Source organism: Cyprinus carpio, chromosome A13 (genome assembly GCF_018340385.1).
Source record: "Cyprinus carpio isolate SPL01 chromosome A13, ASM1834038v1, whole genome shotgun sequence".
Taxonomy (NCBI): domain Eukaryota; kingdom Metazoa; phylum Chordata; class Actinopteri; order Cypriniformes; family Cyprinidae; genus Cyprinus; species Cyprinus carpio.
The window spans coordinates 20,953,067-20,976,282 of NC_056584.1; the positions used below are offsets into that span (position 1 = coordinate 20,953,067).

Consider the following 23,216-nt stretch of genomic DNA (forward strand, 5'->3'; position numbering starts at 1 on the left):
AATAACGTCATTTTCATAAATAGTGGTAAAGCATATCTTATACTTAACCTAAGGATGTTACAATACTAAAAACATAAGGACACATATTTCAAAGCAATTTCAAAATGTTTAAATGCCTGCAATTCTCTATGCATTTTTCCCCCCAAAGCATCAAAGCTCGTAAACTGTACTCCTTTAGAGACGTCTGAATGAAACATCATAACCAGTAATTTTCCTCTCCACACACAAATTACACAGTGGTTACCACAAGGCTGACATCTCCGAGCTTCTTTTACTCCACATAAATATTTTAATGTACTCCGTATTATTCATATTCACAGTGCTCATAATACACGATTACAGTTCATAAATGAAAAATAGGTACACAAAATAAATAAAAAAATAAAACTAAAGTAACATTATGGGATGTTTTTTGGTGCACATTCAAAAGTAAAAAGTGTTTATATTAACTAAACAATCACAAAGACATAAAATGCACCATAACAAAGAGAAAAAAACAGTAAAGAAACACTGATGCATTTTCCCTTTAACTTCCTTCTCTGAGATGCAGGGAATCACTGACTTTGTTTGCATTTCAATAATACTATGTAATGACAGGCGGCTGCGTGCACGTGTGTGTCTGTCTGTGTGTGTGTGTGTGTGAGAACACGGGGGCCTCAGCTGCTGGACAAGCTTCTCTAGGTCTAAGGAATTTCACCATTCCTTAAGACCACCTTCCAGTTGAAGTTTGAGGTCCAGACTAAAAGCAATAAAAAACTTAAAGGAGAAGTTCACCCAGAAATGAAAATGAATGGGAAGGAGATTTGGGATCTATGGCAGAGGGGAAGATTTTCAGTAGCCTAAATAAAACTTAATTTCAGTCTGCTCATTACACGAAGCTTTCGTATGGCTTCAGAGACTTAGAATATAGTGCACAAGTCACATGGACTACTTGGATTTCGTGTCCTTTTTGGTGCTTGACGTTGTATAAAGAGCAGCTCGGACATTCTGCTAAACGTGGAATCATACTGGAATGGCTTGTATGACTAAAATCATGTGTAATACAGTTTAAAATCAGGAGCGTGTGAAGTGGTAGGGCGCAGGAGTCATTGGGGAAGGGCCGAGGTCACGGACGATCTTATTGAGGCTGGAAATTTTCTCCTCTAGGAGGAAGTTCTTCTTTTCTGCTATTTTCTGACGCTGTTCTGTCTTATCCAAGGCTTTGAGCAGCTGAGCATTCTCCACATACAGGTCTTTGATCAACACATCTGATTCGCTGTTCCTGATCAACTACAGAAGCAGAGAGAACAGAACGTTATACTGGAAGGCTGATTTGGACACAGGGTTAAAGGGCAGGGGAGAACGTTTGTGCATTTCTGTACCTGTTCTTTCAGCTGAGAGACTTTCTCCTGTAGCAACAGTTTGAGGTTTCTGAGCGTGAGCTCCACTTCTCTCATTCTCTCCTCCATCTGTAACAGCACCACCTCCCGCTCGTCCTGCTGAGCATACAGATCAAGGTCAAAGGTCATGACAGATTATGATGGTTAACTGGTTTGCTAGAAATCCACTACCTTAGTTATGTTAACATTAAGTGCTTATAGAATAAAGTAATTTTGCATGGTTTCTGTACCCTCCCTTTCTTACAAACATAAAAAACCTCTAAAATAGATTATATATGAGCAAAACAACAAACAAACAAACCATCTAAATTAGATTATATGAGCAATGGAAACAAATGTATGTTTTTTTGTAATATACAGTAATGTAAAATCGGGGACATGTAAATAAGTCACAGACAATCAAGAGAAAAGCTTTTTTTTCCTTTAATTAAACTTAAATGCACTACACAAAATATTTCACCTAATAGTTTATTTGATCTCAGTTTTATATATAAACACATTCACATCAATAAGGGACATAACACATTTAAACCAAATAAAACATTCAACAGAATTCAGCTAATAATAAAAAAGATCAATAAATTAAATCAATAAATAAACGGCATTCATTAATTATAAATCAGTGATGCAAAACGTCCAGTAAAACATCTAGAGGTAGATAAAGCAATAGATTGAAGTTTTCATAAATAAAATTAAATAAACAACATAAAAACTAAAAAAAAAAAAAAAAAAAAGACAGATTTATCTCAGAACAATCATTCATTACAACTGAAGTGCAGTATCACATGTTAAAACTGTGATGCCATAACAGTGTAAACTTAAAACAATACAATACTGCTTATTTAAATGCCTTACGATCTTAAAATCAATTCATAATCATAGATTGTACTGCCCTTAAATGGAATTAATGTCAAAATGCTATTTTACTTCATGTGTGGCAGCATCTGGACCAAAGAGGAAACAACTCACAGCCAGCATACATGCAGCATGATTCAGGGCATTACCAGCTGTAAAGCTACATTGATCCCGACAACTCAAACAAGAACAACCAAATCTGGCAGGAAGGATTCGGTGATTGGACCACATAGACTAAAGGTCAGAGTTCAAAGGGGAGGTAATCTCACAGGTTGCAATTCTTCTGTTATTGATGCTGTCACATCTCTTACACCTGTAGAAACACATACACACAGCACTATATACAGACTTCTTATATCCACACACACACACATAGTTGTGATAGAACAGACTTACACAAACAAACCCCCAAACACTTAATAAAGATACACCAAGAGCGTCATCCAACACCATTCACATAAACAACATAGGGGTCACTCGAACACTGCTTCTACAAATAGAACAGGCCCAGTGCTTCCCACATGCCTCCTAAAGAGTGTGTATACAAGTGACGACTGTTTTTCAGAACAGAGCAAACAAACAGAGACACCAAGCGAGGCCAATTCACAGAAGGACCAGACGCACAGTAAATATTCCCCAGAAAGTGCTGTGTATATACACCATTACAGTGACCCCGAGAGTGTTTGGGTGCAAGTGTGCCTTGTTACCTGAATGTTGAAGTCTGGGCCATCGCTATGGTGCTGTCCTCTCTGTGCCCCTGGCAAATGTAGAGGAGATGAAGGCAAGACTGCAGCCAGCTGAGCCTAAAACAACAGAGTATCAATGTGTTATTATGAGGGTTTCTGCAGGATTTTAAAGCTCAAATTTAAGAATTTTAAAAGACCTGCACAATTAAAATTAATACCATATAAGCAGGGAAGGGCAGTATCTATGGTAACATTAAACTGTAAAATGATTGTAAAAGCATGATTTACAGTTCAGATATAGGTTTCAACACAAAAACAAGATTTAAAAAAAAAAAACCCACTATGATTACTATAGTTAATCCATGGTAACCACAAATTAACCATGGTTTTGCTACATTAACCAACTTCCTGATTGTGTCTTATTCTAATTGAAGTCAAATGCCTTTGATCTTGATACCTAAAAAACATATGGTTTAGAGGAAACATGAAATAAGTTTAATGTTATAGATTATAAAGTTTTTTATAATGAAAAAATCTGAAAGGTTGTCAAAAAGTTAACCCAACTTAGAGTTCCCCCAGTGAGTCAATATGCTAAAACAACAACAAAAACAAACAAACAAACAAACAAACAAACAAAAAAACACCTAATTACTACACTTTTACTATAGTAAAACCATGGTTAATTTTCGTAAGGGAAAACTATCAATTATTAATGTAAACAACTAACCAACTATTAATTAATATATTGTTTACATTTTATAATGCATTATCTTCTTGTTGATTCACCAGTTCAAATTTACAACTCTGCGTAAAAAAATGGGTTGAATTTCATATTGGTCCGATCAAAAACTGCAGCTCTACCAGCAGGAGGCGCTTTTGAAGTGGCAGAAATACGTGGTTTCCCCGGTAACGGCAGAACACAAAGCATTGCAGCGCTGGTCTCTGAAACTTGCAGTGCTCGTGTTTATTTCATAAATTCATTGCCTTTTGAAATTTAATCATCAAATTCAGCCATATCACAGTTTTTGTCTTTCTCGTCCCCAAATTTAAGACCTCTTGAAATCATAAGACTTAAGACTTTGTTGTTCCATTTAAGACTTTTAAGGCCTTACATTTGATACGACTAAATTTAAGACTTTTAAGGCCTTACATTTCATACATTAAATCTAGAAACTATATATTAGGCAAAAAACAATATGTAAAATGAGTGGTGTGTCCAAATTCACAGTATTCACAGCAAGCAAAAAGTTCCCGAATGACCTACTACTTCAGGAGATATTCTGAGGTATGGATGTGTTGTGAAACTGACGCTGGCAATGACAACATGACGGATATAATGCATCCAGATTTTATTTATACTAAACACGTTCCTACTATATAAAACATAATTTAAGGTTGGAAAGTAAGTTACTACCTATTTAAAAGAAATAACTACCCAAAGAGTATGCAATTTTGAACACAGTAATGGACTAACTGCTAGGTAATGGCTTTGATCAGCACTAAAAAGCATGTAAAAAGTTTAGTTTGGGGACTTGGGGGGGTAGGGGGGGTAACCTTGTTCCTTGTTGACAGCAGCTGTACATGCAGAGCCTCCATTTGACGTTTCAAGGCAGATTTTTCTTGATCTGCAGTTTTCACAAGTCCTCTCTGTTTCAAACTTAATGCCTCCAGCTGGCAGATCTAAAAAAGAACAAACTTCATCATCAAATGCTTGCACACATCCTATGGCTGGTGTTTAGTAAACATGCTCTGACCTGCTCCTTTGACGACTGCAGCTCTGAGCTCATCTCGCTCATCTGTCGCTTGAGTTGCTGGTTCTCCTCTGCAAGTGAGGCATGCTCCTCCTCCATCAGCTCAGAGAGCTCCGCCCACACACGCCTCCCTTGTTGCTGACCAACAGACACAACGGAAACCTCCAACAACTGATATAAAGATAGAGAGGAGAAGGAAGGAGGAAGGAAGAGAAAGTTAGTTACAGTGGGTGGGGGAGATGAAGAGTTGTTTCAGTGTCCCCATATAACAAATAACAGGAGCTCAGGTCCTCTACAGTATACTCACCTTCTCATTGGCAGCTTGCAGTTGTTTGTGCAAAGAAATCACTTCCTGTTTAAGGGCATCTCTTTCTTGCTGTGTGATGCGTAGGTCAGATTTGAGACGAGCGTTCTGCTGAGTGACCGTCTGTAAAGATGAATCCAGTGACATGACCTGAAGGAAACCAAGAGACATTTGGCAAAGAAGTCCCTTAAAGCAAAAAACAAAACCAGCCCCCCCCCCCCCCCCCCAACAAAAAAAAAAAAAAAAAAAAAAAAAAACACAAACAAGCAAAACCAAATGAAATCAAAAAAAAAAAAAAAAAAACAATAACAAAAATACACAAAACAAACACAAATGGAAAAAAAAAAACAATGGAACAAAAACAAAAAACTAAACACCATACAAAACAAAAATAAACAAAAGAAAAAAAACAAACAAAACACACATTAAAAAAAAAAACAAACAAAAAAAAAAACACCCAGAGTAGGCCGTGAGGTGGTCTTTCATTGTTTGTGTTTTTCATACCTTTTCTATGCACCGATTGAGTTCCGATCTAAGCAGTTCCTTTTCTGTTCTGGAAACAATCTCCTCCCTATCACACAACTGTAAATAATTGTGTATGTGTACATAGAGAAAGACAGGCACAGAGAAAAAAAAGATTTTTATTAATGTTCATCCCACTCAAACTCTTGAGCATATTACTATGAAACTGACACATTTAAAACCATACCCCATTCTTCTCATTGGCTGAGCTGTCATGCTGACGTATCACTTCCTGGAGCGCATGTCGAAGTACATGATCTGCATTCTGCTGTAATAAAAAATTCTCCTCCTCTAGCTGCTGTCCCAGGTGGCGAGGCTCAGAGAGCTGAAGAAAATGAAATTAAGAGTGTTTTTTTGTGTGGACATGCAAATTGTTAAATACAAACGTTTAAACGTGTATGCAATTTTAAATAGAAAAATTAGAGATGGCAAAAGTGGTTTATAAGTGTATACAGAATCCTAATTCTTAGAGTAACTCCATTTAAGAAAGTTTAACTTTATGGGTAATGGAATTTATTTCTTACCTGTCTCCTAAGAGCTTGTACCGATCTCTTCCCATGCTTGATGTGATGTAATCTGGACAAAGACATTTGTCACATCATTTACCAGCTCTTACATAGTACAGTTAAGAACTCTCAGTGTGCCTATCTTACCGCAGGTCATCCTGGTTCTCTCTCAAGTCCTCCTCTCTTACTGTTGAGATCTTGTGCCTCAGAATGATGTTCTCTTTAGCCAGACGACAAACTTCACTCCTAAACACAGAGTGCATTGCAAATCACTTGGTGGTACTAAACTGCATACTTGCATTAAGGCTTAGTGTAAACAGCTCCTTAGTCTGTTAAACTTACAACATGCTCCATAGTGCACTGAAAATTTGTAACAGTTTAGACAAGGGTTGGGTCAAAACAGGTACAGAATGTCACAAAACTTGAGTACAACTCCACCAGAAGGTAACAAGTGTGTTGGAGGGAGTAAACATGGTGGATGGGGCTCAATCTCTGCAAAGAGGTGGGGTTTACAACAGACACTCACGCAGAAGTGACTGAGCAGAAGGGAGCAAGAGCGGGGATACTGATCTACTGAAGCAGGACACAGGAGACAAGGACACATGGTACCTCCGATCTTGCATTTGTTCATGGATCCTAAGAGATTTGCCCTGCAGATCAGCAAGTGCTTGGCGTAGTTGAGAGTTCTGTTTCTCAAACTCCATGCAGAAGAATTCAAGCTCTGTCACAGCGGCAATCTTCTCCTTCAGCTGGGAGTTGTGGAATAAGTTGTTTGAAGTATCGGAAGAGTCAGAGTCCCACTGCAGCACCTTATCCTGCTTATCAAGTTCCTGGATAAGTACCTTCGGTTTGGAATTCTCCATTCGAACTCGTGCAGTCTCTTCTAGCACAGATGCCAGCTGTTTGTGGAGATCCTGGACTATGTGCATCTTGCCCTCCAGACTCTTGACTCTCCTCTCCAGTTTTTTGTTGTGCTCTACAAGCTGCAAGTTCTCTCGGATGCTTTGCTCAAAACAGACCTTTATCTCAGCAAGTTGCACATCTTTGATTTGCGTAAAGTGCTTTGGTACTTGAGGTGTGATATTCTCTTTCTCCAGATCCTGCCATTTAGGGCTCTGCAACTGAGAACTAGTGCATTCTATAGCTTTCCTAGACTGCATTACTGTTTCTTGAAGGTCCAGGATCTCCTGCATGCACACATCTCTCAGATCCGTCACTTTGTCCTGCTCTGTGTCAACTTTTAGGGTACAAACCTCCTTTACAAAAGCCCTGATTTCATTTTCAAGAATTGCCATGCTTATACCGTCCTCTGGACTTTCTTCAATCTCAGGTTCAACTGGTTTGCCATTGTATTCAGCCTGGGTGTCATCTTTGCTTGGAGATTCATGGTGTTGCAAGCTCTTCTGGTTATAGGAAGGTTTAGATTCTGCAGAGAAATGACCTTCTGTTTCTATGCCATTCAAAATAACCTCGGCCATCTTCAAAGTGTCATCTCTTTGAGTCTCTGTGCTATTGTTCTTAACATTCTGCTCTTTTCTCAATTCAGTAACTTCAAAACTATCCACTCCAGGATTCTCCTTAATCTTTTCCTTCTCTACTTTAGAACAAGCAGGGGTTTCTGTTCCACTGTTGTTAGATTCTACATAAGCTATGTTTAATTTAACATCAGAACACGAGATCAAAGTTATAACTCTGACCTCTGGGCATCTGTGTAGCTGTGGATTTCCAAGATCTGGGTCAGTAACTTCAAGCAGCCATTCCTCTTCATCTTCTCTGTTTAAAGAACACTCCCCACATATGATGTGCTTTGGACTGACTTCATGACTTTTTGGACTGAGTTCATCAAAGGGCTGTACTGTGGATTCTTTGCAAGTGTCTTTACTGTCATTTCCATTGGGTTCTACAGAGGACTCTATGTAAGGCTCCCCAAAAGTTTTTGTAGAAGGTTCTCCAGTGGTTCCTGTCAAATGCAACACAGTTTCCTCCAACTGCACCACTCTCAATGCCAATGCATCTCTCTCTGCAAGCAGAGCCTTTCTCTCGTCCTTTAATTCCTGACAGAGAAGCCCTTCACCCTCCTGCATTCTGCATTCCAGCTCCACGTTTTCAGAGAATAAAAGTACTTCCCCTCGCCTGCTCTCCAAAGCAGACAAACTCCTTCGCAGCTCTGCTCGCTCCTGGATAAAGTCATCCACGGCCTGCTTCAACATCTCTTCCAGCTCAGTGGATTTGTGTTCTGCTTGTGCCAGCAGCAGATCTTTGGCCTGCATCCTATCCTGCACATGCTTGTGCAGCTCATTGAGTTGACGGCTCAGCTCAATTTCTTTGGTTTGAGCAACACTGACAACAGCCTCCAGCTCGGCCTGAAGCTGTAGGTTCTTGTCTGTCAGAGCTTTAATATCTTGCGCGTGTGTGAGTTCAAGGCTTTGGCGCTCTTTTTTAAACTCCTCCCTCTCTAGGTCCAGCGCCTCCTTCAACAGGTTCCACTGTTGCTCTGCTTCCTTGGTGGCTGCCGCTGACGACTCCTCCCAGTGGATGCGATCTGCAACACGCTGTTGGGTAAGGGCTGCAATCTCACTTTGGTAATGTTGTTCGAGTTTATGTACATCCACCTGAAAACGCTCAGACACCGCCTCTTGGTCATCACAGAAACGGATTTCCACCTCTTCAATTCGCTGAAAGAATTGTTTCTCCAGCTCTCTCCTGTATATGGCCAATCAACATCAATAGCTTATAACTTGACTTTGCTGCCTTTATATCAGTGTTCCTCAAATTTTGCCCTGGAGGGCCAATGCGCTGCAGAGTTTAACTATAACCCTGATCAAACTCCCCTACCTGTGATTTTCTAATGATCCTGAAGACACTGATTAGCATGATCAGGTGAGTCTGATTAGGGTTAGGGCTAAACTCTGCAGGAAAGTGGATCTTGTGGGACAGATTTGAGGACCTCTGCTTTATATGGACCAAATTCCCCAAATATTTTAAACTACAATGAAAAAAAAAAAAGTTTTAAAATAATTTTTCAACCAGTAAAAGTAAAAAAATATATATATAAATACTTGAGGAACAATACTGCATAAGACTCCTTTTCAAAGAATGTACCTTTAATTCAAGTATACTTGTAAGTTGGTTTTATGGTGTTTATACTATAAAAATATACAATAAAAAAAAATTGCTAGTGCAGTAAGATTTATGTTTGTTTGTAATTTAACACCATGGCATTAAACAGGTAAAACACAATAAAAGATACTGAAGATTAAAATCTAAACAAGATTTTTAAATGTTTGTATTATTAAAAATAATTGAATAAGTAAAATTACAGTCCAGTTAAATTTGCTTAATATACACAAAGATACATTCTCTGAAAACTACTCTTCTATTCTTATACAGGAAATTTATCTTGTTTCAAGGATTCTAGATATTTTAATTAAGACAAAAATACATGCTAAGTAATTTTATATTTTTTGCTACGTATTCATTTTAAGCACCTACCTTAAAAGAAAATGGCTAATTATATGTATACAATTTACGTATAAAAATGCCAAAGGTTTAAAGTTAGTAATTCTAACTAGTATGTCTTACCTCTGTTCTGCAATATCTGAGCGTAGTTTCTCCAAAAGGCTGCTGAGTCTTTCTCTCTCCTCGCTGTGTTTGGCACTCAGCTCCTGCATGGCCTCCCTGTGTGCCACCTCCATCCGGCTCTGCTCCTCATTCAGCACCTGCTGCCACCTCCTCTCCTGCTCCTCCCTCTCTACTTGCAGTCTCTCTCTCTCCTGCTCCAAACAGGCTTGAAGTGCTCCCTCATGCTGTTTCTCCAGCTTAGCCCTCTCTCTCCCCCAATGCTCCATTATAATGCTCTTTGTCTCCTCCTGCTGTGAGCGGAGGTGTTCCCTCTCCTCCTCCAAACGCTGTAGGAGCAAAGTGTGATGTTTGTTCTCTAACGAAGCCCGCTCCTCATCCCACTGTTGCCTGAGCCTCCTCTCCCTCTCCAACCTCTCCTCAAGCAAGGCCTTCAGTGCCTCCTTACTGATCTCCTCTAGCTCCCGCCTCTCCCGCTCCCATTCCTCCTTGAGCCTCCGCTCTCTCTCCTCCAGCAAAGCTTGCAATGCCTCCTTACTGTTCTCCTCTAAATCCTGCCTCTCCCATTCCCACTCCTCCCTGAGCTTCTTTTCCAGCTCAACACACTCCTGTTCTGTTCTATGCTGCATCTCCTCAAGCTGAGCACTTAGCACCTCCTCATAGTTCTTTTGCTCTTCTTTCCACTGCTCCTTGAGCCTCTTCTTCTCCTTTTCCTTCTCTTCTTGCAGTCTTTCTCTCTGTTCCTGCAGATTGGCCTCCAGCACCTCCTGGTGCTTTAATTCCATCAGACTCACCTCCTCAGCTTGTACTCTGATCTGCTCCTCATAGGCAGTCTGTTTTTCCTCCAAAACTTGCACCTTTGCTTCCAGCTGTTCTGCATGGCTTCTGGCATCCTGCGCCTCCTGCGTGAGAGAGTGTAGCTCCTCTTTGTGGAGAGTCTTGAGGGCAGAAATTTCCTGCTCCAATCTGTTCGCGCTCTCTTGTTCTCTTGCCAGCTCTTCCCTCAAAACCTGCACCTCCTGTTGGTGCTGCACGGAGAGATGACTCCTCTCCTCCTCTGCAATGCGTTTTTCTTCATAAACCTACAGAGGGGGTCAGAGAGCGACAGGAAGAGTCAACTTTTATTCTTTGAACATCTAGGAGAGTCTGGCATATACTTTAATCTTGAAGGTACAGTTCACCTAAAAATGAAAATTCTTAAAGGTACATTTTCGGGTGAACTATCCTTTAAAACTGATCTGAATGCAAATACACGAACCCCTCCTTTGGTTTCATACAAATCACAAAAACTATACTGCAGCTATACATTTTTTCATAGTTTTAGCTTATGTGTGTCTCACCATTGCCCTGATGTTTTCTATCTCTCGTTGGTGCTGCTCCAGTAACATCTCGGTCTCTAGACTCATGTTTAATGGCTGCTGCTCCTGAAAACCTACAAATGCACACACACACACACACACACACACACACACACACACACACACACACACACACAGAACAGCACAGCTGAATACATGTGACAGAAGATGGACTCCAACTGTAAGCATTTAGTGTTCTATGAGTACATCTGAGTATTCAGTATGAGCAGACATGTTGGTTACCTGGGTCTGGACTCTTGCTGGCCAGTTCATCAGACAGGCTCAGTCCGGGAAGTGTTGAGGATATGTGGCCAGAAGTCTGATATTCCTCCAGCTGAGCTTCCAGCTCATCGATACGATCTTGCAACTTCTACAACACCCATACAGATATAGATGTGAATTTGAGTGAGAAATAAAAGACTGAAACAAAAGGAAAGCAAACATAAACAGAGATGTTACAGACCCTGCACTGCTGCTCATAGCTCCTGCGCAGCTGTCTCAGACGCTCCTCCTGCTGGTAAAACTCTGCGCTGTCTGGATCCAAATCACCAAACTAAACACAAAAGCATTTTCCTATTGTTCATGATTTACTGGACAAGGATTTTCCAAAATAAATAAAATTGGCATAACTAGAACATTGTTTATTCATAAAAATGTATAAAATGTCTACAGAGTTTTATGTTTTAATTCATTTACTTGACTTTTCCAGTCCAGAATAAAAAATCAACACAAAATAGGCTACTTTATATACCCAGATTTATCAAGATAGTATTCAACCTGATGTAAATAAATAGTTGTCTGTAATGATGTTAGCAGGCTTGAGTAAGTGATGTCGGGAAAGTTTGGTGTGTCTTTGGTGATGTTACTATTGACATATGCATGTTTCTCCTCATGTCAGTCCTGATGTCTGTGTCCATGCTAATTCCAGTACCTTCTCTTTCAAAACACCATCCAGATTTTTTTGCACTTTGTTCAACTGGTTTTCTGCCTCGACCAGTTTCTCTGTGGTCTCAATAAGCTCTGACTCCAGACGACCATTTTCCTATACAGTACAATGTTATTGAAGACAAACAAATAGAATACATTTTGCATTTCAAATCAAAATTAAAATGACAGGTTGACAGGAATGTGATGCGAACATGTAGCAGGCAATTAATGGTGTTAAAAAAAAAAAGCAAAATACTGATTACTTTAATAGTGAGAGATAGATGCTCTCGTAGGAAGGTTTCATCTTCTCTCATCTTGCCAATTTCCAGTTCAAGCTCATCTCGTTGCTGATTGGCCTGCTGCTGCACAAGCTCCACCTCTTTACTAAGCTCTGCCCTCAAAGTGGTCATACTGTCTTTATATTGCTGCTCCAACTTCCTGTTTAAATTGCATGCATGGACATAAACACACATGCATTTGACATGAATACATCCACATGCATCACCCGTCAATGTCCACAGAACAAGCCTTCTGTGTTTAAGAAGCAATTTCTACAGGTAAACATCGATACAGCTGTGGAAAACATCTCATCACAGATAATATGCAGAAAAGAGATGGGATTGGAGAATTTGAAATCTATAAGAGCTTTCTGAAGTATGAAGTAATATGGGTTCATTTATGAACAAGGTAAAAGGGGATTATGCATAAAATGCATAAAAGCTGATTGAAGGTGAAAGGTTACCGGAGGTTGAGTTCGTTATTGCGCTCAATGGCAGCATGGTGGTCATCAACTTCAGACGCCAGCTGAGATTTCAGTTTCTCTGCTTTGTCCAGATCAAAGCGAATCCTCTCCTTCTCACGCCTCTCCAGGTCAACACATTCACTGTCCCAAAGAATTATGAAATTAGAAGCAAACTGGAGCCCTGATGGTTGTAAAATGATCTTGAATAAATCTGAATAATGAGCAGAAGTGTGTAAAAACAATCTGGAGTGAGTCTGAATAATGACCTGGATTGAAGCAGAATAACAATAAGATGTGATTTAGAATAAGATAAAACAACAGGTTTTAGCATTCTAGTCTGCATCATAGTAGCAAGCAGGGGTGATCTGGAATGAAGTCCTCATATTAAATTAGAATCATCTCAAGTAAGTATGAATAAAAAGCCAACACAATTTAGAGTCATAGAAAAGAAAGGGCAGGAGTGATCTTGAGTAAGTCTGAATAATGATGTGGACAGTAGTTCTCAACATTCACAACCTCCAAAGACCTCCCCTTATTCCAAAACAATATTTGCAAAGCCCCCTTCCTGATAAAACATTTTAGCACTTGACATAGCTAGAACAAATATAAATTCATTATATTAATTACCATGACTTCTGAATATTTTATTACATTTCTAAGACGGTATATATCTATTTCTAGTTCGGTATATATATTTTATCTGTTTATATATATCCAAGTTTTTCAAGACAGTTGGAATCCTGATTCTTAAAGTGCCACTATTATGGGTTATGAAAAGTTCATATTTTGGTTTGGGGAGTCCACAACAACAAGCTGACATGCATGCGAGGTCAAAAAACACTTTCATTGTCTTATAATATGCATTTATTTTTAACCTTACTCGCTCAATGACTCCCAAATGATTTGTTCAACGATTCATTTTTTAAAACCCCTCCTTTGCGTGACACTAATCTGCGCTGCAGTGATTGGTCCGATGACCCAGTCTGTTGTGATTTGTCTACTGCATGCAGCACAACGCGAGAAGACCAACAAGGACATAAATATGTTAATGTTTCATGTTGACATCAACATGAAACATCGAAAGATTTGTTTTAAAAGCGACTCATTTCAATGACTCAGAGGCAATAACTTCATACACGGTGCACTTTCAGATTTAAAACTCTGCAGGATGTTTTCTTTCACATAGAGCGGTGTTACACACTGAATGAACGGTAATTTTCAAAAATCCATAATAGGGGCACTTTAAATAAAAATGAGTTAAGGTAACAAATAAAAATACCTCAATCATCTTGTTTTTAGCATTCTAAAACATATTTTGTCTTATTTTAAATCCATTTTGCGCCCCCCTTGGAATTGTACTAAGCCAACCTAATGGGCCCCAGCCTCTTGGTTGAGAACCACTGATCTAGAATGAGATGGAGTAAGTGTGAATAACAAACTGATCTAGTGTGATGCAAAGAAGACAGCTGAAGTACTCGAGAGGGAATGAGAATAATGAACTGGTGTGATCATTAGTACATTAGTTAAATTTAATGAATTATTATTTGGATGATCATACAAATTATAAATATGAATCATGCAGTAGTACGCTGGAGCAGTTTTAGTTCTAAATCTGGACCGAGCTTGAGTGAGTTGTTAGAGTTGGAATGAGCTAGAGTTCAGATACATGGACTCACAGCAGATGTCTGATTTCTGCCTTAAAGCTCACTAGCGCCGCCTGGTGGATTGAGTTCTTAGTGCACAGCAGCTCATTCTCTAATGCAACGGTCAGCTCAGACAGATTCACTTTACCTTCCAGATTGAAATCCAGAGCCTACAGACAGACACACACATATAAAACTTGTTACAAATATCTCAGTTTAAATGTAGAGTTTTGAAGACGCTCGATGTCTATGTAGGTTACCTGTAAGATCTCTGAGCTATTGTCCACTCCCTCTTCCATCCACCTGTAAAGCAGAGTTTCCACAGGAGCATGTCCCGTTCCATCATCCAAATCAGAAAACACCCGCAGATTGATTGTACTGCTCAAAGCACATGAGATCCTACGGCCCGACTCATCAAATTGAAAGAAAGATTGAGAAAAGAGGTTTAACACTTATATATAGGCATGATTTGCACACAGCCTATTTTTGTGTACTACCTGAGTGGAATGGAGTCTCTTTAATTGTCTGTAGGGTGTAGATGCTGATGGTGTGGGTGGTCTGCTGTGGTTTATTATGCATGAGATGAACTCCTGTACATCCATTGCGTTTTCATCAGCACACTGCAACTGATCCTCACCCACCTGGGAACATTCAAACACACAGGAAGCACATGTTAATATGGTACGTGAAGGGATAGTTCACCCAAAGATTTATTTTCTATTTTCATTTACTCACCCTGTTGGCCCAGACCCATAAGAATTTGGTTAATCTTTGAAACAAAGATTTTTAATGGAACCAAAAAGATCATTAAGGGATTGTAATATGATTCCATATGAATCAAGCTGATTAATCCAGGTCTTATGAAGAGATATAACTGTTTAATATGATGAACAGATTGGATTTAGGCTTTTATTTGCATCTAAACAACGATTGACACACACATACAGTGCATCACACATGGTAAACACTGGGTGTCATTAAAAATATCTTAATTTGTGTTTGAAGATTAACCAAGGTCATATGGCTTCTGAACGACATGAGGGTAGATGACCGTTTTCATTTTTGGGTGAACAATCACTTTAACCACTTAATGCACCTCAGGTTGTGATAATGGAAAATACCTCAATGCCTATGTGCTGGCAGAGTGTGTGTAGCTGTTGCAGTGTGGCCGTGCCGTTTATGGGTAGAGAGAGCTGATGGCAAGCGTTATGCAAACGCTCCTCCATGTCACAGAGTGGCACTGCATTGCCACGTGGTGTGCTGGGTTCATCTGGGTTCCAGAGGTGCAGCTGACCTGCACACAATCCAGTGTAAACGTCTTCCATAAGGGATTATTTATTTTTTTTTTTTAAGAGTATTTAAACTTACCTTCTGCTTCAAACTCTTCAGAAATGCTTATGTCAGCATTCCAGCGCTATAAAGAAAAAAATAAAATGCACAAATGAAAAACTCTGATAATCACAACCCCAGGAGGGGCAGTACCGAGCAACAATAAGAAAGCAGCAACTGATATGAGCTGAGAACACATTTAACAAGAAGTGTTAATGATTAAATTGTGGATTGAACGATTGTTTATCATTTATAATGTAATTGTTTAGGCTTAGTGACTGTCAATTAATCAATGTCAAAACAAATGCCTGTTCTTATTGATCCACTTAATATATGCACTATGGTTTCAAAATTTGGGGTCAGTAAGATTTATTAATATTATTTTTTTCAAGAAATTAATGCTTTTATTCAGCAAGGACACATTAAATTGAAGAAAAGCGACAGTAACGACATTCATAACTTTACAAAGGATTTCTTTTTTCAAATAAATGCTGTTCTATTCAAAGAATCTTGAAAAAAAATGAGCACATTTTACAGAAAAATATTAAGCAGCATAACGGTTTTAAATATTGATGATAATTAGAAATGTTTCTTGATTTTGCATCAGCATATTAGAATGATTTCTGAAGGATCATGTTACACTGAAGACTGAAAATTCAGCATTGCCATCACAAAAATTACATTTTACATTTACATTTCATTGTTTTGCTGTACTTTTGATCAAATAAATGCTGCCTTATATATATATATATATATATATATATAGTACAGACCAAAAGTTTGGAAACAATACTATTTTTAATGTTTTTGAAAGAAGTTTCTTCTGCTCATCAAGCATATGTATTTTTGATTAAATAAATGCAGGCTTGATGAGCAGAAGAAACTTCTTTCAAAAACATTAAAAATAGTAATGTTTCCAAACTTTTGGTCTGTACTGTATATATATACACACACACACACACACACACACACACACACACACACACACACACACACACATATATATATACACACATACATACATAGTAAATATATTAAAATAAAAAGTAAAATAAATATACTAAAATAATAAATCTGCCATAAACCTGCATCCCTGAATGCAAAACTAGCCACAGGTTGTGAAACTAAAAAGCCACTCAATCAACTACTTTTCTATTGTTTGGTCAAGATCATTGTGTGCGCATGTTCAAATATGGACAGAGTGAATTTCTGGGGGTGTAGGCAGCAGATGGAGAATACGTGCAATGGAATCCAGGGGGTGGGGAAGGGTCATTGTTGGTCAATAGAAAGACCCCCCCCCCCCCCCCAAAAAAAAAAAAAAAACACACACACACACCCCACACATCTGCTGTTGTAGAACTGGAGGATTGTTCACACATCGGACTATCAGAGAGAGCTCTGCGCAGCAGATTAATGTGTATTAATGTGCACCTGCTGGGAAGCGTGGCCAGAGTCAGACACAAAAGCTCACAAACACAAGCCAGCAAGAATTTGATAAAATTCTTTTCAGCATGAGACGTCATTGCCTGATAGTTCGAAGTAAAGTGGGTGTATCTTCTGAGAGTCTGAAATCTCATTAACTCAAACTAAACTGCTGTCAGAGCAGAGGGCAAAGACACACACACACACACACACACACACACACACACACACACACAGTCACACCGCAGCTAGCTCCAAACACAGACACAGACTGTGTGTTTTGGAGCTAGTTGCGGCTGAATAATTTAGATTGTTTCTGAAGGAAAATAGCAACTTTAACCTTCAGCATTATCTGTGTATTCAGATATGCTTGATTCCAAACGAGAAGAATTTGGCTTAATCTTTAAGCTTCACCGTTATTCATGTTTGTGTGTGTTTGTTACCTCACGTTTCCTAGGTACAGTCCTGTCATCGCTCTCTTGAGCATCTTCATCTTTCTGCTCCTCATCTTCAGCCTGTGTGTGTGAATCAGTCTGCGTATGAATGAACTCTGGAGCAGAGCGGCGGCCATAGCGCTTACTGCCCTTTACAAAGCGTGGCTGGACTTCTGGGGAATCTAGAAGAGAGATGAAGGGACTCTTACAACACAAAATAAATGCATTCCTCCACAGTGGCATCTAACAAGAGTTCAACTTTCAAAATACTTGCTACTCTTTCACAAATTTTAAACAATTTTATATATCAGGTCAGACAACTTTTTAAATAATTAAAGATACCGTAAAACACTAATATTTTGAAATATTACAAATTATTTTTTATTGTAAAACATTAAAAGTAAATGTAATTATTTTTAGTCTTTGGTGTCAATTCAGAAATCATTCTAATATGCTAATTTGGTGCTCAAGGAACATTTCTTATTATTATCAGTGTTTAAGGCAGTTGTGCTGCTTAATATATTTGTGAAAACTATGATACCCTTTTCAGGATACGCTGAAAGTTCAAAAGAACAGCATTTATTTGAAATAGAAATCTTTTGTAACATTATGAATATATTTACTGTCACTTCTGTTCAATTTAATGCATCCTTGTTACTTTAAAGTATATATTTTCACATCAAACGTTTGAACAGTAGTGGAAATGGGCACAACAGAGTTTAAACAAACTAAATCATAAACTCTGCAGATTTCATTACAAGATCATTCATGGTCTATTAGTAGCAATCAAGCCAGTGGCACATTTTGATAAGAGCGGAGGACATTTTTAGGAACAAAATCTGTGAACCATTTGTTTATCGTCCACCTCAGAAACCTTTGACTGAAATGCAATTGAGAGCATGAATGAACAATGAGTGCCAAGTTTTGTTTATTGAGGCCCAGGGTAACACTGTGTGTATAAATGTTGTCTACCAAATGTTTTTAAGCAGAAATGATTCGTTAAGGAATAATGTTTACTAATCATCACCATTTCTATTGCTTATAATTAGGCAAACATTTAAAACACTGTAGCAACCGCATAGCAATGCTTTGGCTACCATCATTAACTGTGAGATGTCATAATTAGAGAAGAGCTTGTTTTAAGATAGTATAGTCTTTATTTACACTCTCACAGTTCTCAGAATAATCCTCCTTAATCCAGATTTAACCTTACATCCTCCCTTCACTCTCTGAGCTCAGGCTGTCCGGTTTCTAATACATTCTCGATTACATCATGATTTCTAAATGCTGAGCAGAACCGTTCGATCACAATCTGTATTTAAAACTGTGTGTCCAATGTCAATTATAGTAAATAGACATATTTATTTGTTTACAGCTGTTCACTATTCGGTCTGCTTGATTTATGACTAATGCATGACTGATATGATACATGTATGACTGATACATACATACATACATACATACATACACACATACACACACAAGTCATACATTAGTCATAAATCAAGTGGACCAAATAATGAACAGCTGTAAACACATAAAGATACTATATTAGATTTAAATTGATATATAGAATTAATAAATGGATATTTATTTCTAAAGGTTTTGGTGACTTTTATGTAACATCACAGCATGTATAGATATTGTATGAAAAGGGTGCTTCAATGGTAATACCAATAACCAAAGACGATTATATTTTTAGAATGGAATAACTATACAACTTAATGAGACATTCATAAAACTGAGTATTTAAACTGCTCTTTTTACACAATATTGGTTCTAGCAGGCAAGATTACATGATGCCAATATTCTAAAATGATCAATTAAGTTTAATGACCTCATGTCCATTCATTTTATGGTTTAAAACTGCAACCTTTTGGTTACCAGCTCAGATATTATAAGGATGTTACCTGGTCGTTCAAGACATTCTTCTGGATCATTTGTGTTCGTGCTGGATAACACAAGGATCAGCGAATCCTTAAACTGTTCAAAATCAACCTGAAAAATCAAAACAGTAGCACTTAATCACTCCTCTTTTCACCAAAGCTTATCAAGCCTATGCAGTCTCGTGTTTTAGGTGCTCTAAAAAGATTTAGAACTAGTTTCTGAAATGTAAGCCACACTCTCTTGACCATTAACAGAATTTAATGTCTCAGCATTAAATTTAACACACACACAAATACACAAAAAAAAGACATTAAAATAAAATAAAATGACTAGATAAAATAAAAATAGAAAATGTCACTAAATGAAATCAAATCTAAATAACGCATGTGTATCTATATTATCTCTCACCCGTGCACGGATCTGGTCCTCCAGCAGTGTGTGTAAGAGTGTGTTCAGTGTGTTCTCCTCCAGCTGAAGGGCCCGGCAGAGATCGGTCAGTTCTTCAGGACTCAGAGAGCCCAAACCACTGCCATCAAAACTCTCAAACACCTCTTTCAATCGTTCCTCATACTGGTCCCTCGCTCCATCCATCAGCCTTTCCTACAGAGACACAGACAGAGTTACAAATCCCATCCACAGAGATCTAGCTTATTTAGGCAGAAAGTTCCCCTCCACACTCACAATAACTCCTTGTAACATCTTGTTCAAAACACAAGGATGCAAAAAGAACCATCAATAACCAGAGTGAGAGACAGAAAATGGACAGGAGCAACACCGAGATCAAGCGCAAGTGCTTGACAAACTCACTTTTACCAAGGAGGCTGTCAGCCATTTAAGGACTACAGCTTTTATAACAGCAGTACCATGTTCCCACACTTGACTAATGGATTTCCATGACTTTTTCAGTCGGATAAGGACTACATAGAAATCTTTTACATCTCGGGGCTTATTTCGGTTTTTATGTCAGGTACCAGTTTTTTTAATTAATAAGTGTACAGTATTATGCTTATTAGGGGTGCACAATATATCTGTACCATACACGTTATTGGCCAATATAAATTTTTTTTAAAATGCATCACCGATATTTAATTGTGCATGCTCATTTCCCCGTTTGAATATTTAGATATTTATTATATATTATTTTAATAGATCATTTTATAATAAATATGAATTAATTTGTATACTTTGACAACATTTGTTGTCATCTAACAAAAATGAAAAATAGATTTTTAAAAGACACTTAATTTAACACTGTTAAATGTCTTTAAAAAATCTTTAAAAAAAATGAATATCCATTTATACTTCTGTTCATACTAAACATTATAATGCTGAAGCTGATTTTACTTTTTAGTATTCTTTGTGTCATTTATTACGGTAATTGGAATAATCCTTCATTTATCAATTATCAGCCATATCATCATAGTTATCAGTATATCAGTTTATAAGGGACATTCCTAATATGTGTTAATGCACAAACATCTCCAATGAAAGTGCCCATGGACAGACATGGTTATGTTTGTTTTACTCAATGGCAATGCATACACTAACAAACAGCAATATATAATCAAATAAATATTTTATATGGCTCAGTTTCCATGACTTTTAAGACTTTAAACATTTCCATGAACTTCGTGCTCATAGCTATCAAGAGTAAATAAGATTCAAAATGGAACATTAAAGCTTGAGCCAGAAAAACGGAGAGCGCATACAGACCTACAGCACTATTTCTGACACTCACAATCCCTCCGATCAGGAAGAGAAGAGATCTGTGGGCTAAATACAGAGCGGAGCACAGATGAGAGAGGCCAACATCAGGACACACAAGATATAACATCTGAGCTGAACACAATCAAACACACTCTGCAGGCCGCAGGTGTCTTTTGTCCCAAGGAGCCCTGACCCCACTGAAAGCCTTACAAGCATAGAAGTCTGTGCATTCATTTATTATTCTTCAGTGGATGGTGCATACACACAAACACAAAAAAGGGGAGGGGTTTGGTATCCATCTGTTCCTTGTCAATGACATCATCAATAGCCCCTTACAAGGACGTCTGAGAGTGGCCAGGTGTCCTTCTATTCAGGAAGAACAGATTCTCAGGGGCATTTTTTTTTCAAACCATATAAAATGTACAGAATCATCCATTTATGTCAAATACTATTAAATCACAATCTGAACAAATATGACTGTAATATATAATATCATATCAATTTTAATACAAAAGTAGCTGTAAATGGGGTAACCACACCTTTTATCCAATTCAATTCTTTGTCTTTTCCATTCATTTGTGATTACTGGATAATCATATTTAATTTTTTTGCCATTCATTTAAATTTTATTCATAATTATTTTTGAGATTGGCTCAAAATTCCACTTTAAGAAAATTACAGCTGCGCATAATTGGAACAAATTAAACGTATTAATTATTTAAAATTAATATATTTTTTAATATTATTTAATTATTTTTTAAATTGTATTAATATTATATGCCACATACATAAATGCAAATTATGATATCTGGAAATCACAATTTTAAAATTCTCTGATATAAGCAGGTTTTCTATGACTAACTGTTTTTATCATGTACATATAATGCACAAGTAATCACAATACAACAAACATACTGCTAGAATACATTTTAAATATTTTTCCTCAAATAATTTCACTACATAAAATCACATATATGTATAAAGTCTGCTTTGTTGGTCATGAGCGAGTGGCACCCATTGCAGCTCTGTTATAGTACCTGATAGCAACAGGTCAAAAATATAGGGCTAGAATAGAAAAAGAGAAATCGGAGAAATCTCTCTGTAATAATTCACTCATAATAAACTTCATTGGCTTTTAACAAACAAGAGACCACAAGAGACACAAAGGAGGACAATGACAGACACACACACACACACACACACACACACACACACAGCAGACTGATCATCAGAGACATCTAAATGAACAGATGCTTTGATTCAGTTGCAGACAGAAGACTCATTCCATCACTTTGGTCCCTAATTCGGTTTCCACTTAGTTTTGCATGGCTTTTAAACAATTAGTCATTATAGAAACAGTGGCACAACCTGTTGAAAACCAAAACTACTTCCCGCATCACATGGCTACAGTTCTGCAATCTCAGAAGATCGAGGTCATCAGTCCGAAACAGTGACTTAGCAACATACACACAGCAACATTAAATACACAAACACAACATTAAACACGCAAAATACACACCCATGCTAAGATCACTGCCACTTCTTTTTCACTTCATTTATCTAACATGTTTTTTTGATAAAAAAATAAAAACAATCTTTCACTGTTAAAGAACGAAGTTCTGAACTTAAATACTGCAGCCAGTCATAAATGAATTGCCAAATCACGAAACATACTCAAACCATATGCAGGACACATAATACTAAAGGTTAAAGCCGGATGAATGCGTGAATTTATTATGAGTGAGATGACTGTGATTTATGTGTGATAAAGTCAAAGTTAAACCCATCAGAACTTACCCGGCGGGTTCACAGATGCGCGCTCTCTCTCTCTCTCTCTCCGTTACTCGACTATAAGTCCATTAGTTTGATCCGGAGCTCGCGCTCAAACTGAACCGATCTGTGTGTGTTTGGATCTGATGCTGGAGCTAAAGCTGTGAATGTGGTGCCTTTCCGCTGAATGCTCGGGTCAGTGTGCTACATTGTCTGTTATAATGGGGCGGTCACTGAGATTTTGAAAGGCCCTGCAGGAGGAAGAGGAGGAGACGAGCAGAAACAGCGCGCAACAGCGGCTCCGGCAGGGCACCGATTAAACTACACACCTGTTGAACATGACCTTTCTTCTTCTTCACTCTCCTGCTCCAAGTCAGTACAGCGAGGATATATTAGCTTGATTTACAGCATTACC

The 23,216-nt window shown here is 38.0% G+C and overlaps 1 protein-coding gene across 5 annotated transcripts; it reads right to left on the minus strand.

Moving 5' to 3' along the window:
- Positions 1-14: 14 nt before the first annotated feature.
- LOC109074482 (ninein-like) lies at positions 15-23,159 on the minus strand. Of its 5 annotated transcripts, XM_042769331.1 has the most exons (28): positions 22,829-23,159; positions 19,733-19,924; positions 19,348-19,435; positions 17,447-17,619; positions 15,621-15,666; positions 15,374-15,546; positions 14,750-14,893; positions 14,513-14,671; positions 14,286-14,422; positions 12,610-12,750; positions 12,131-12,305; positions 11,872-11,982; positions 11,404-11,493; positions 11,184-11,310; positions 10,923-11,014; positions 10,051-10,664; positions 9,586-9,981; positions 6,613-8,706; positions 6,151-6,249; positions 6,022-6,073; positions 5,685-5,822; positions 5,480-5,557; positions 4,979-5,125; positions 4,675-4,842; positions 4,475-4,600; positions 2,942-3,037; positions 1,362-1,475; positions 15-1,269 (listed from the first exon to the last, which is right to left on the minus strand). In XM_042769331.1, exons 2-28 carry the CDS (start codon positions 19,913-19,915, stop codon positions 1,054-1,056), a joined length of 6,177 nt encoding a protein of 2,058 aa, XP_042625265.1. In that variant the 5' UTR covers positions 19,916-19,924; positions 22,829-23,159; the 3' UTR covers positions 15-1,053. The 5 variants fall into 5 exon arrangements, with proteins under 5 accessions (XP_042625265.1, XP_042625263.1, XP_042625261.1 ...); XM_042769329.1 differs by lacking the exon at positions 6,613-8,706 and having other exon boundaries at positions 41-1,269; positions 9,586-10,664; positions 22,829-23,151; XM_042769327.1 differs by lacking the exon at positions 6,613-8,706 and having other exon boundaries at positions 41-1,269; positions 1,362-1,478; positions 9,586-10,664; positions 22,829-23,151.
- Between the last annotated feature and the right edge of the window lie 57 nt (positions 23,160-23,216).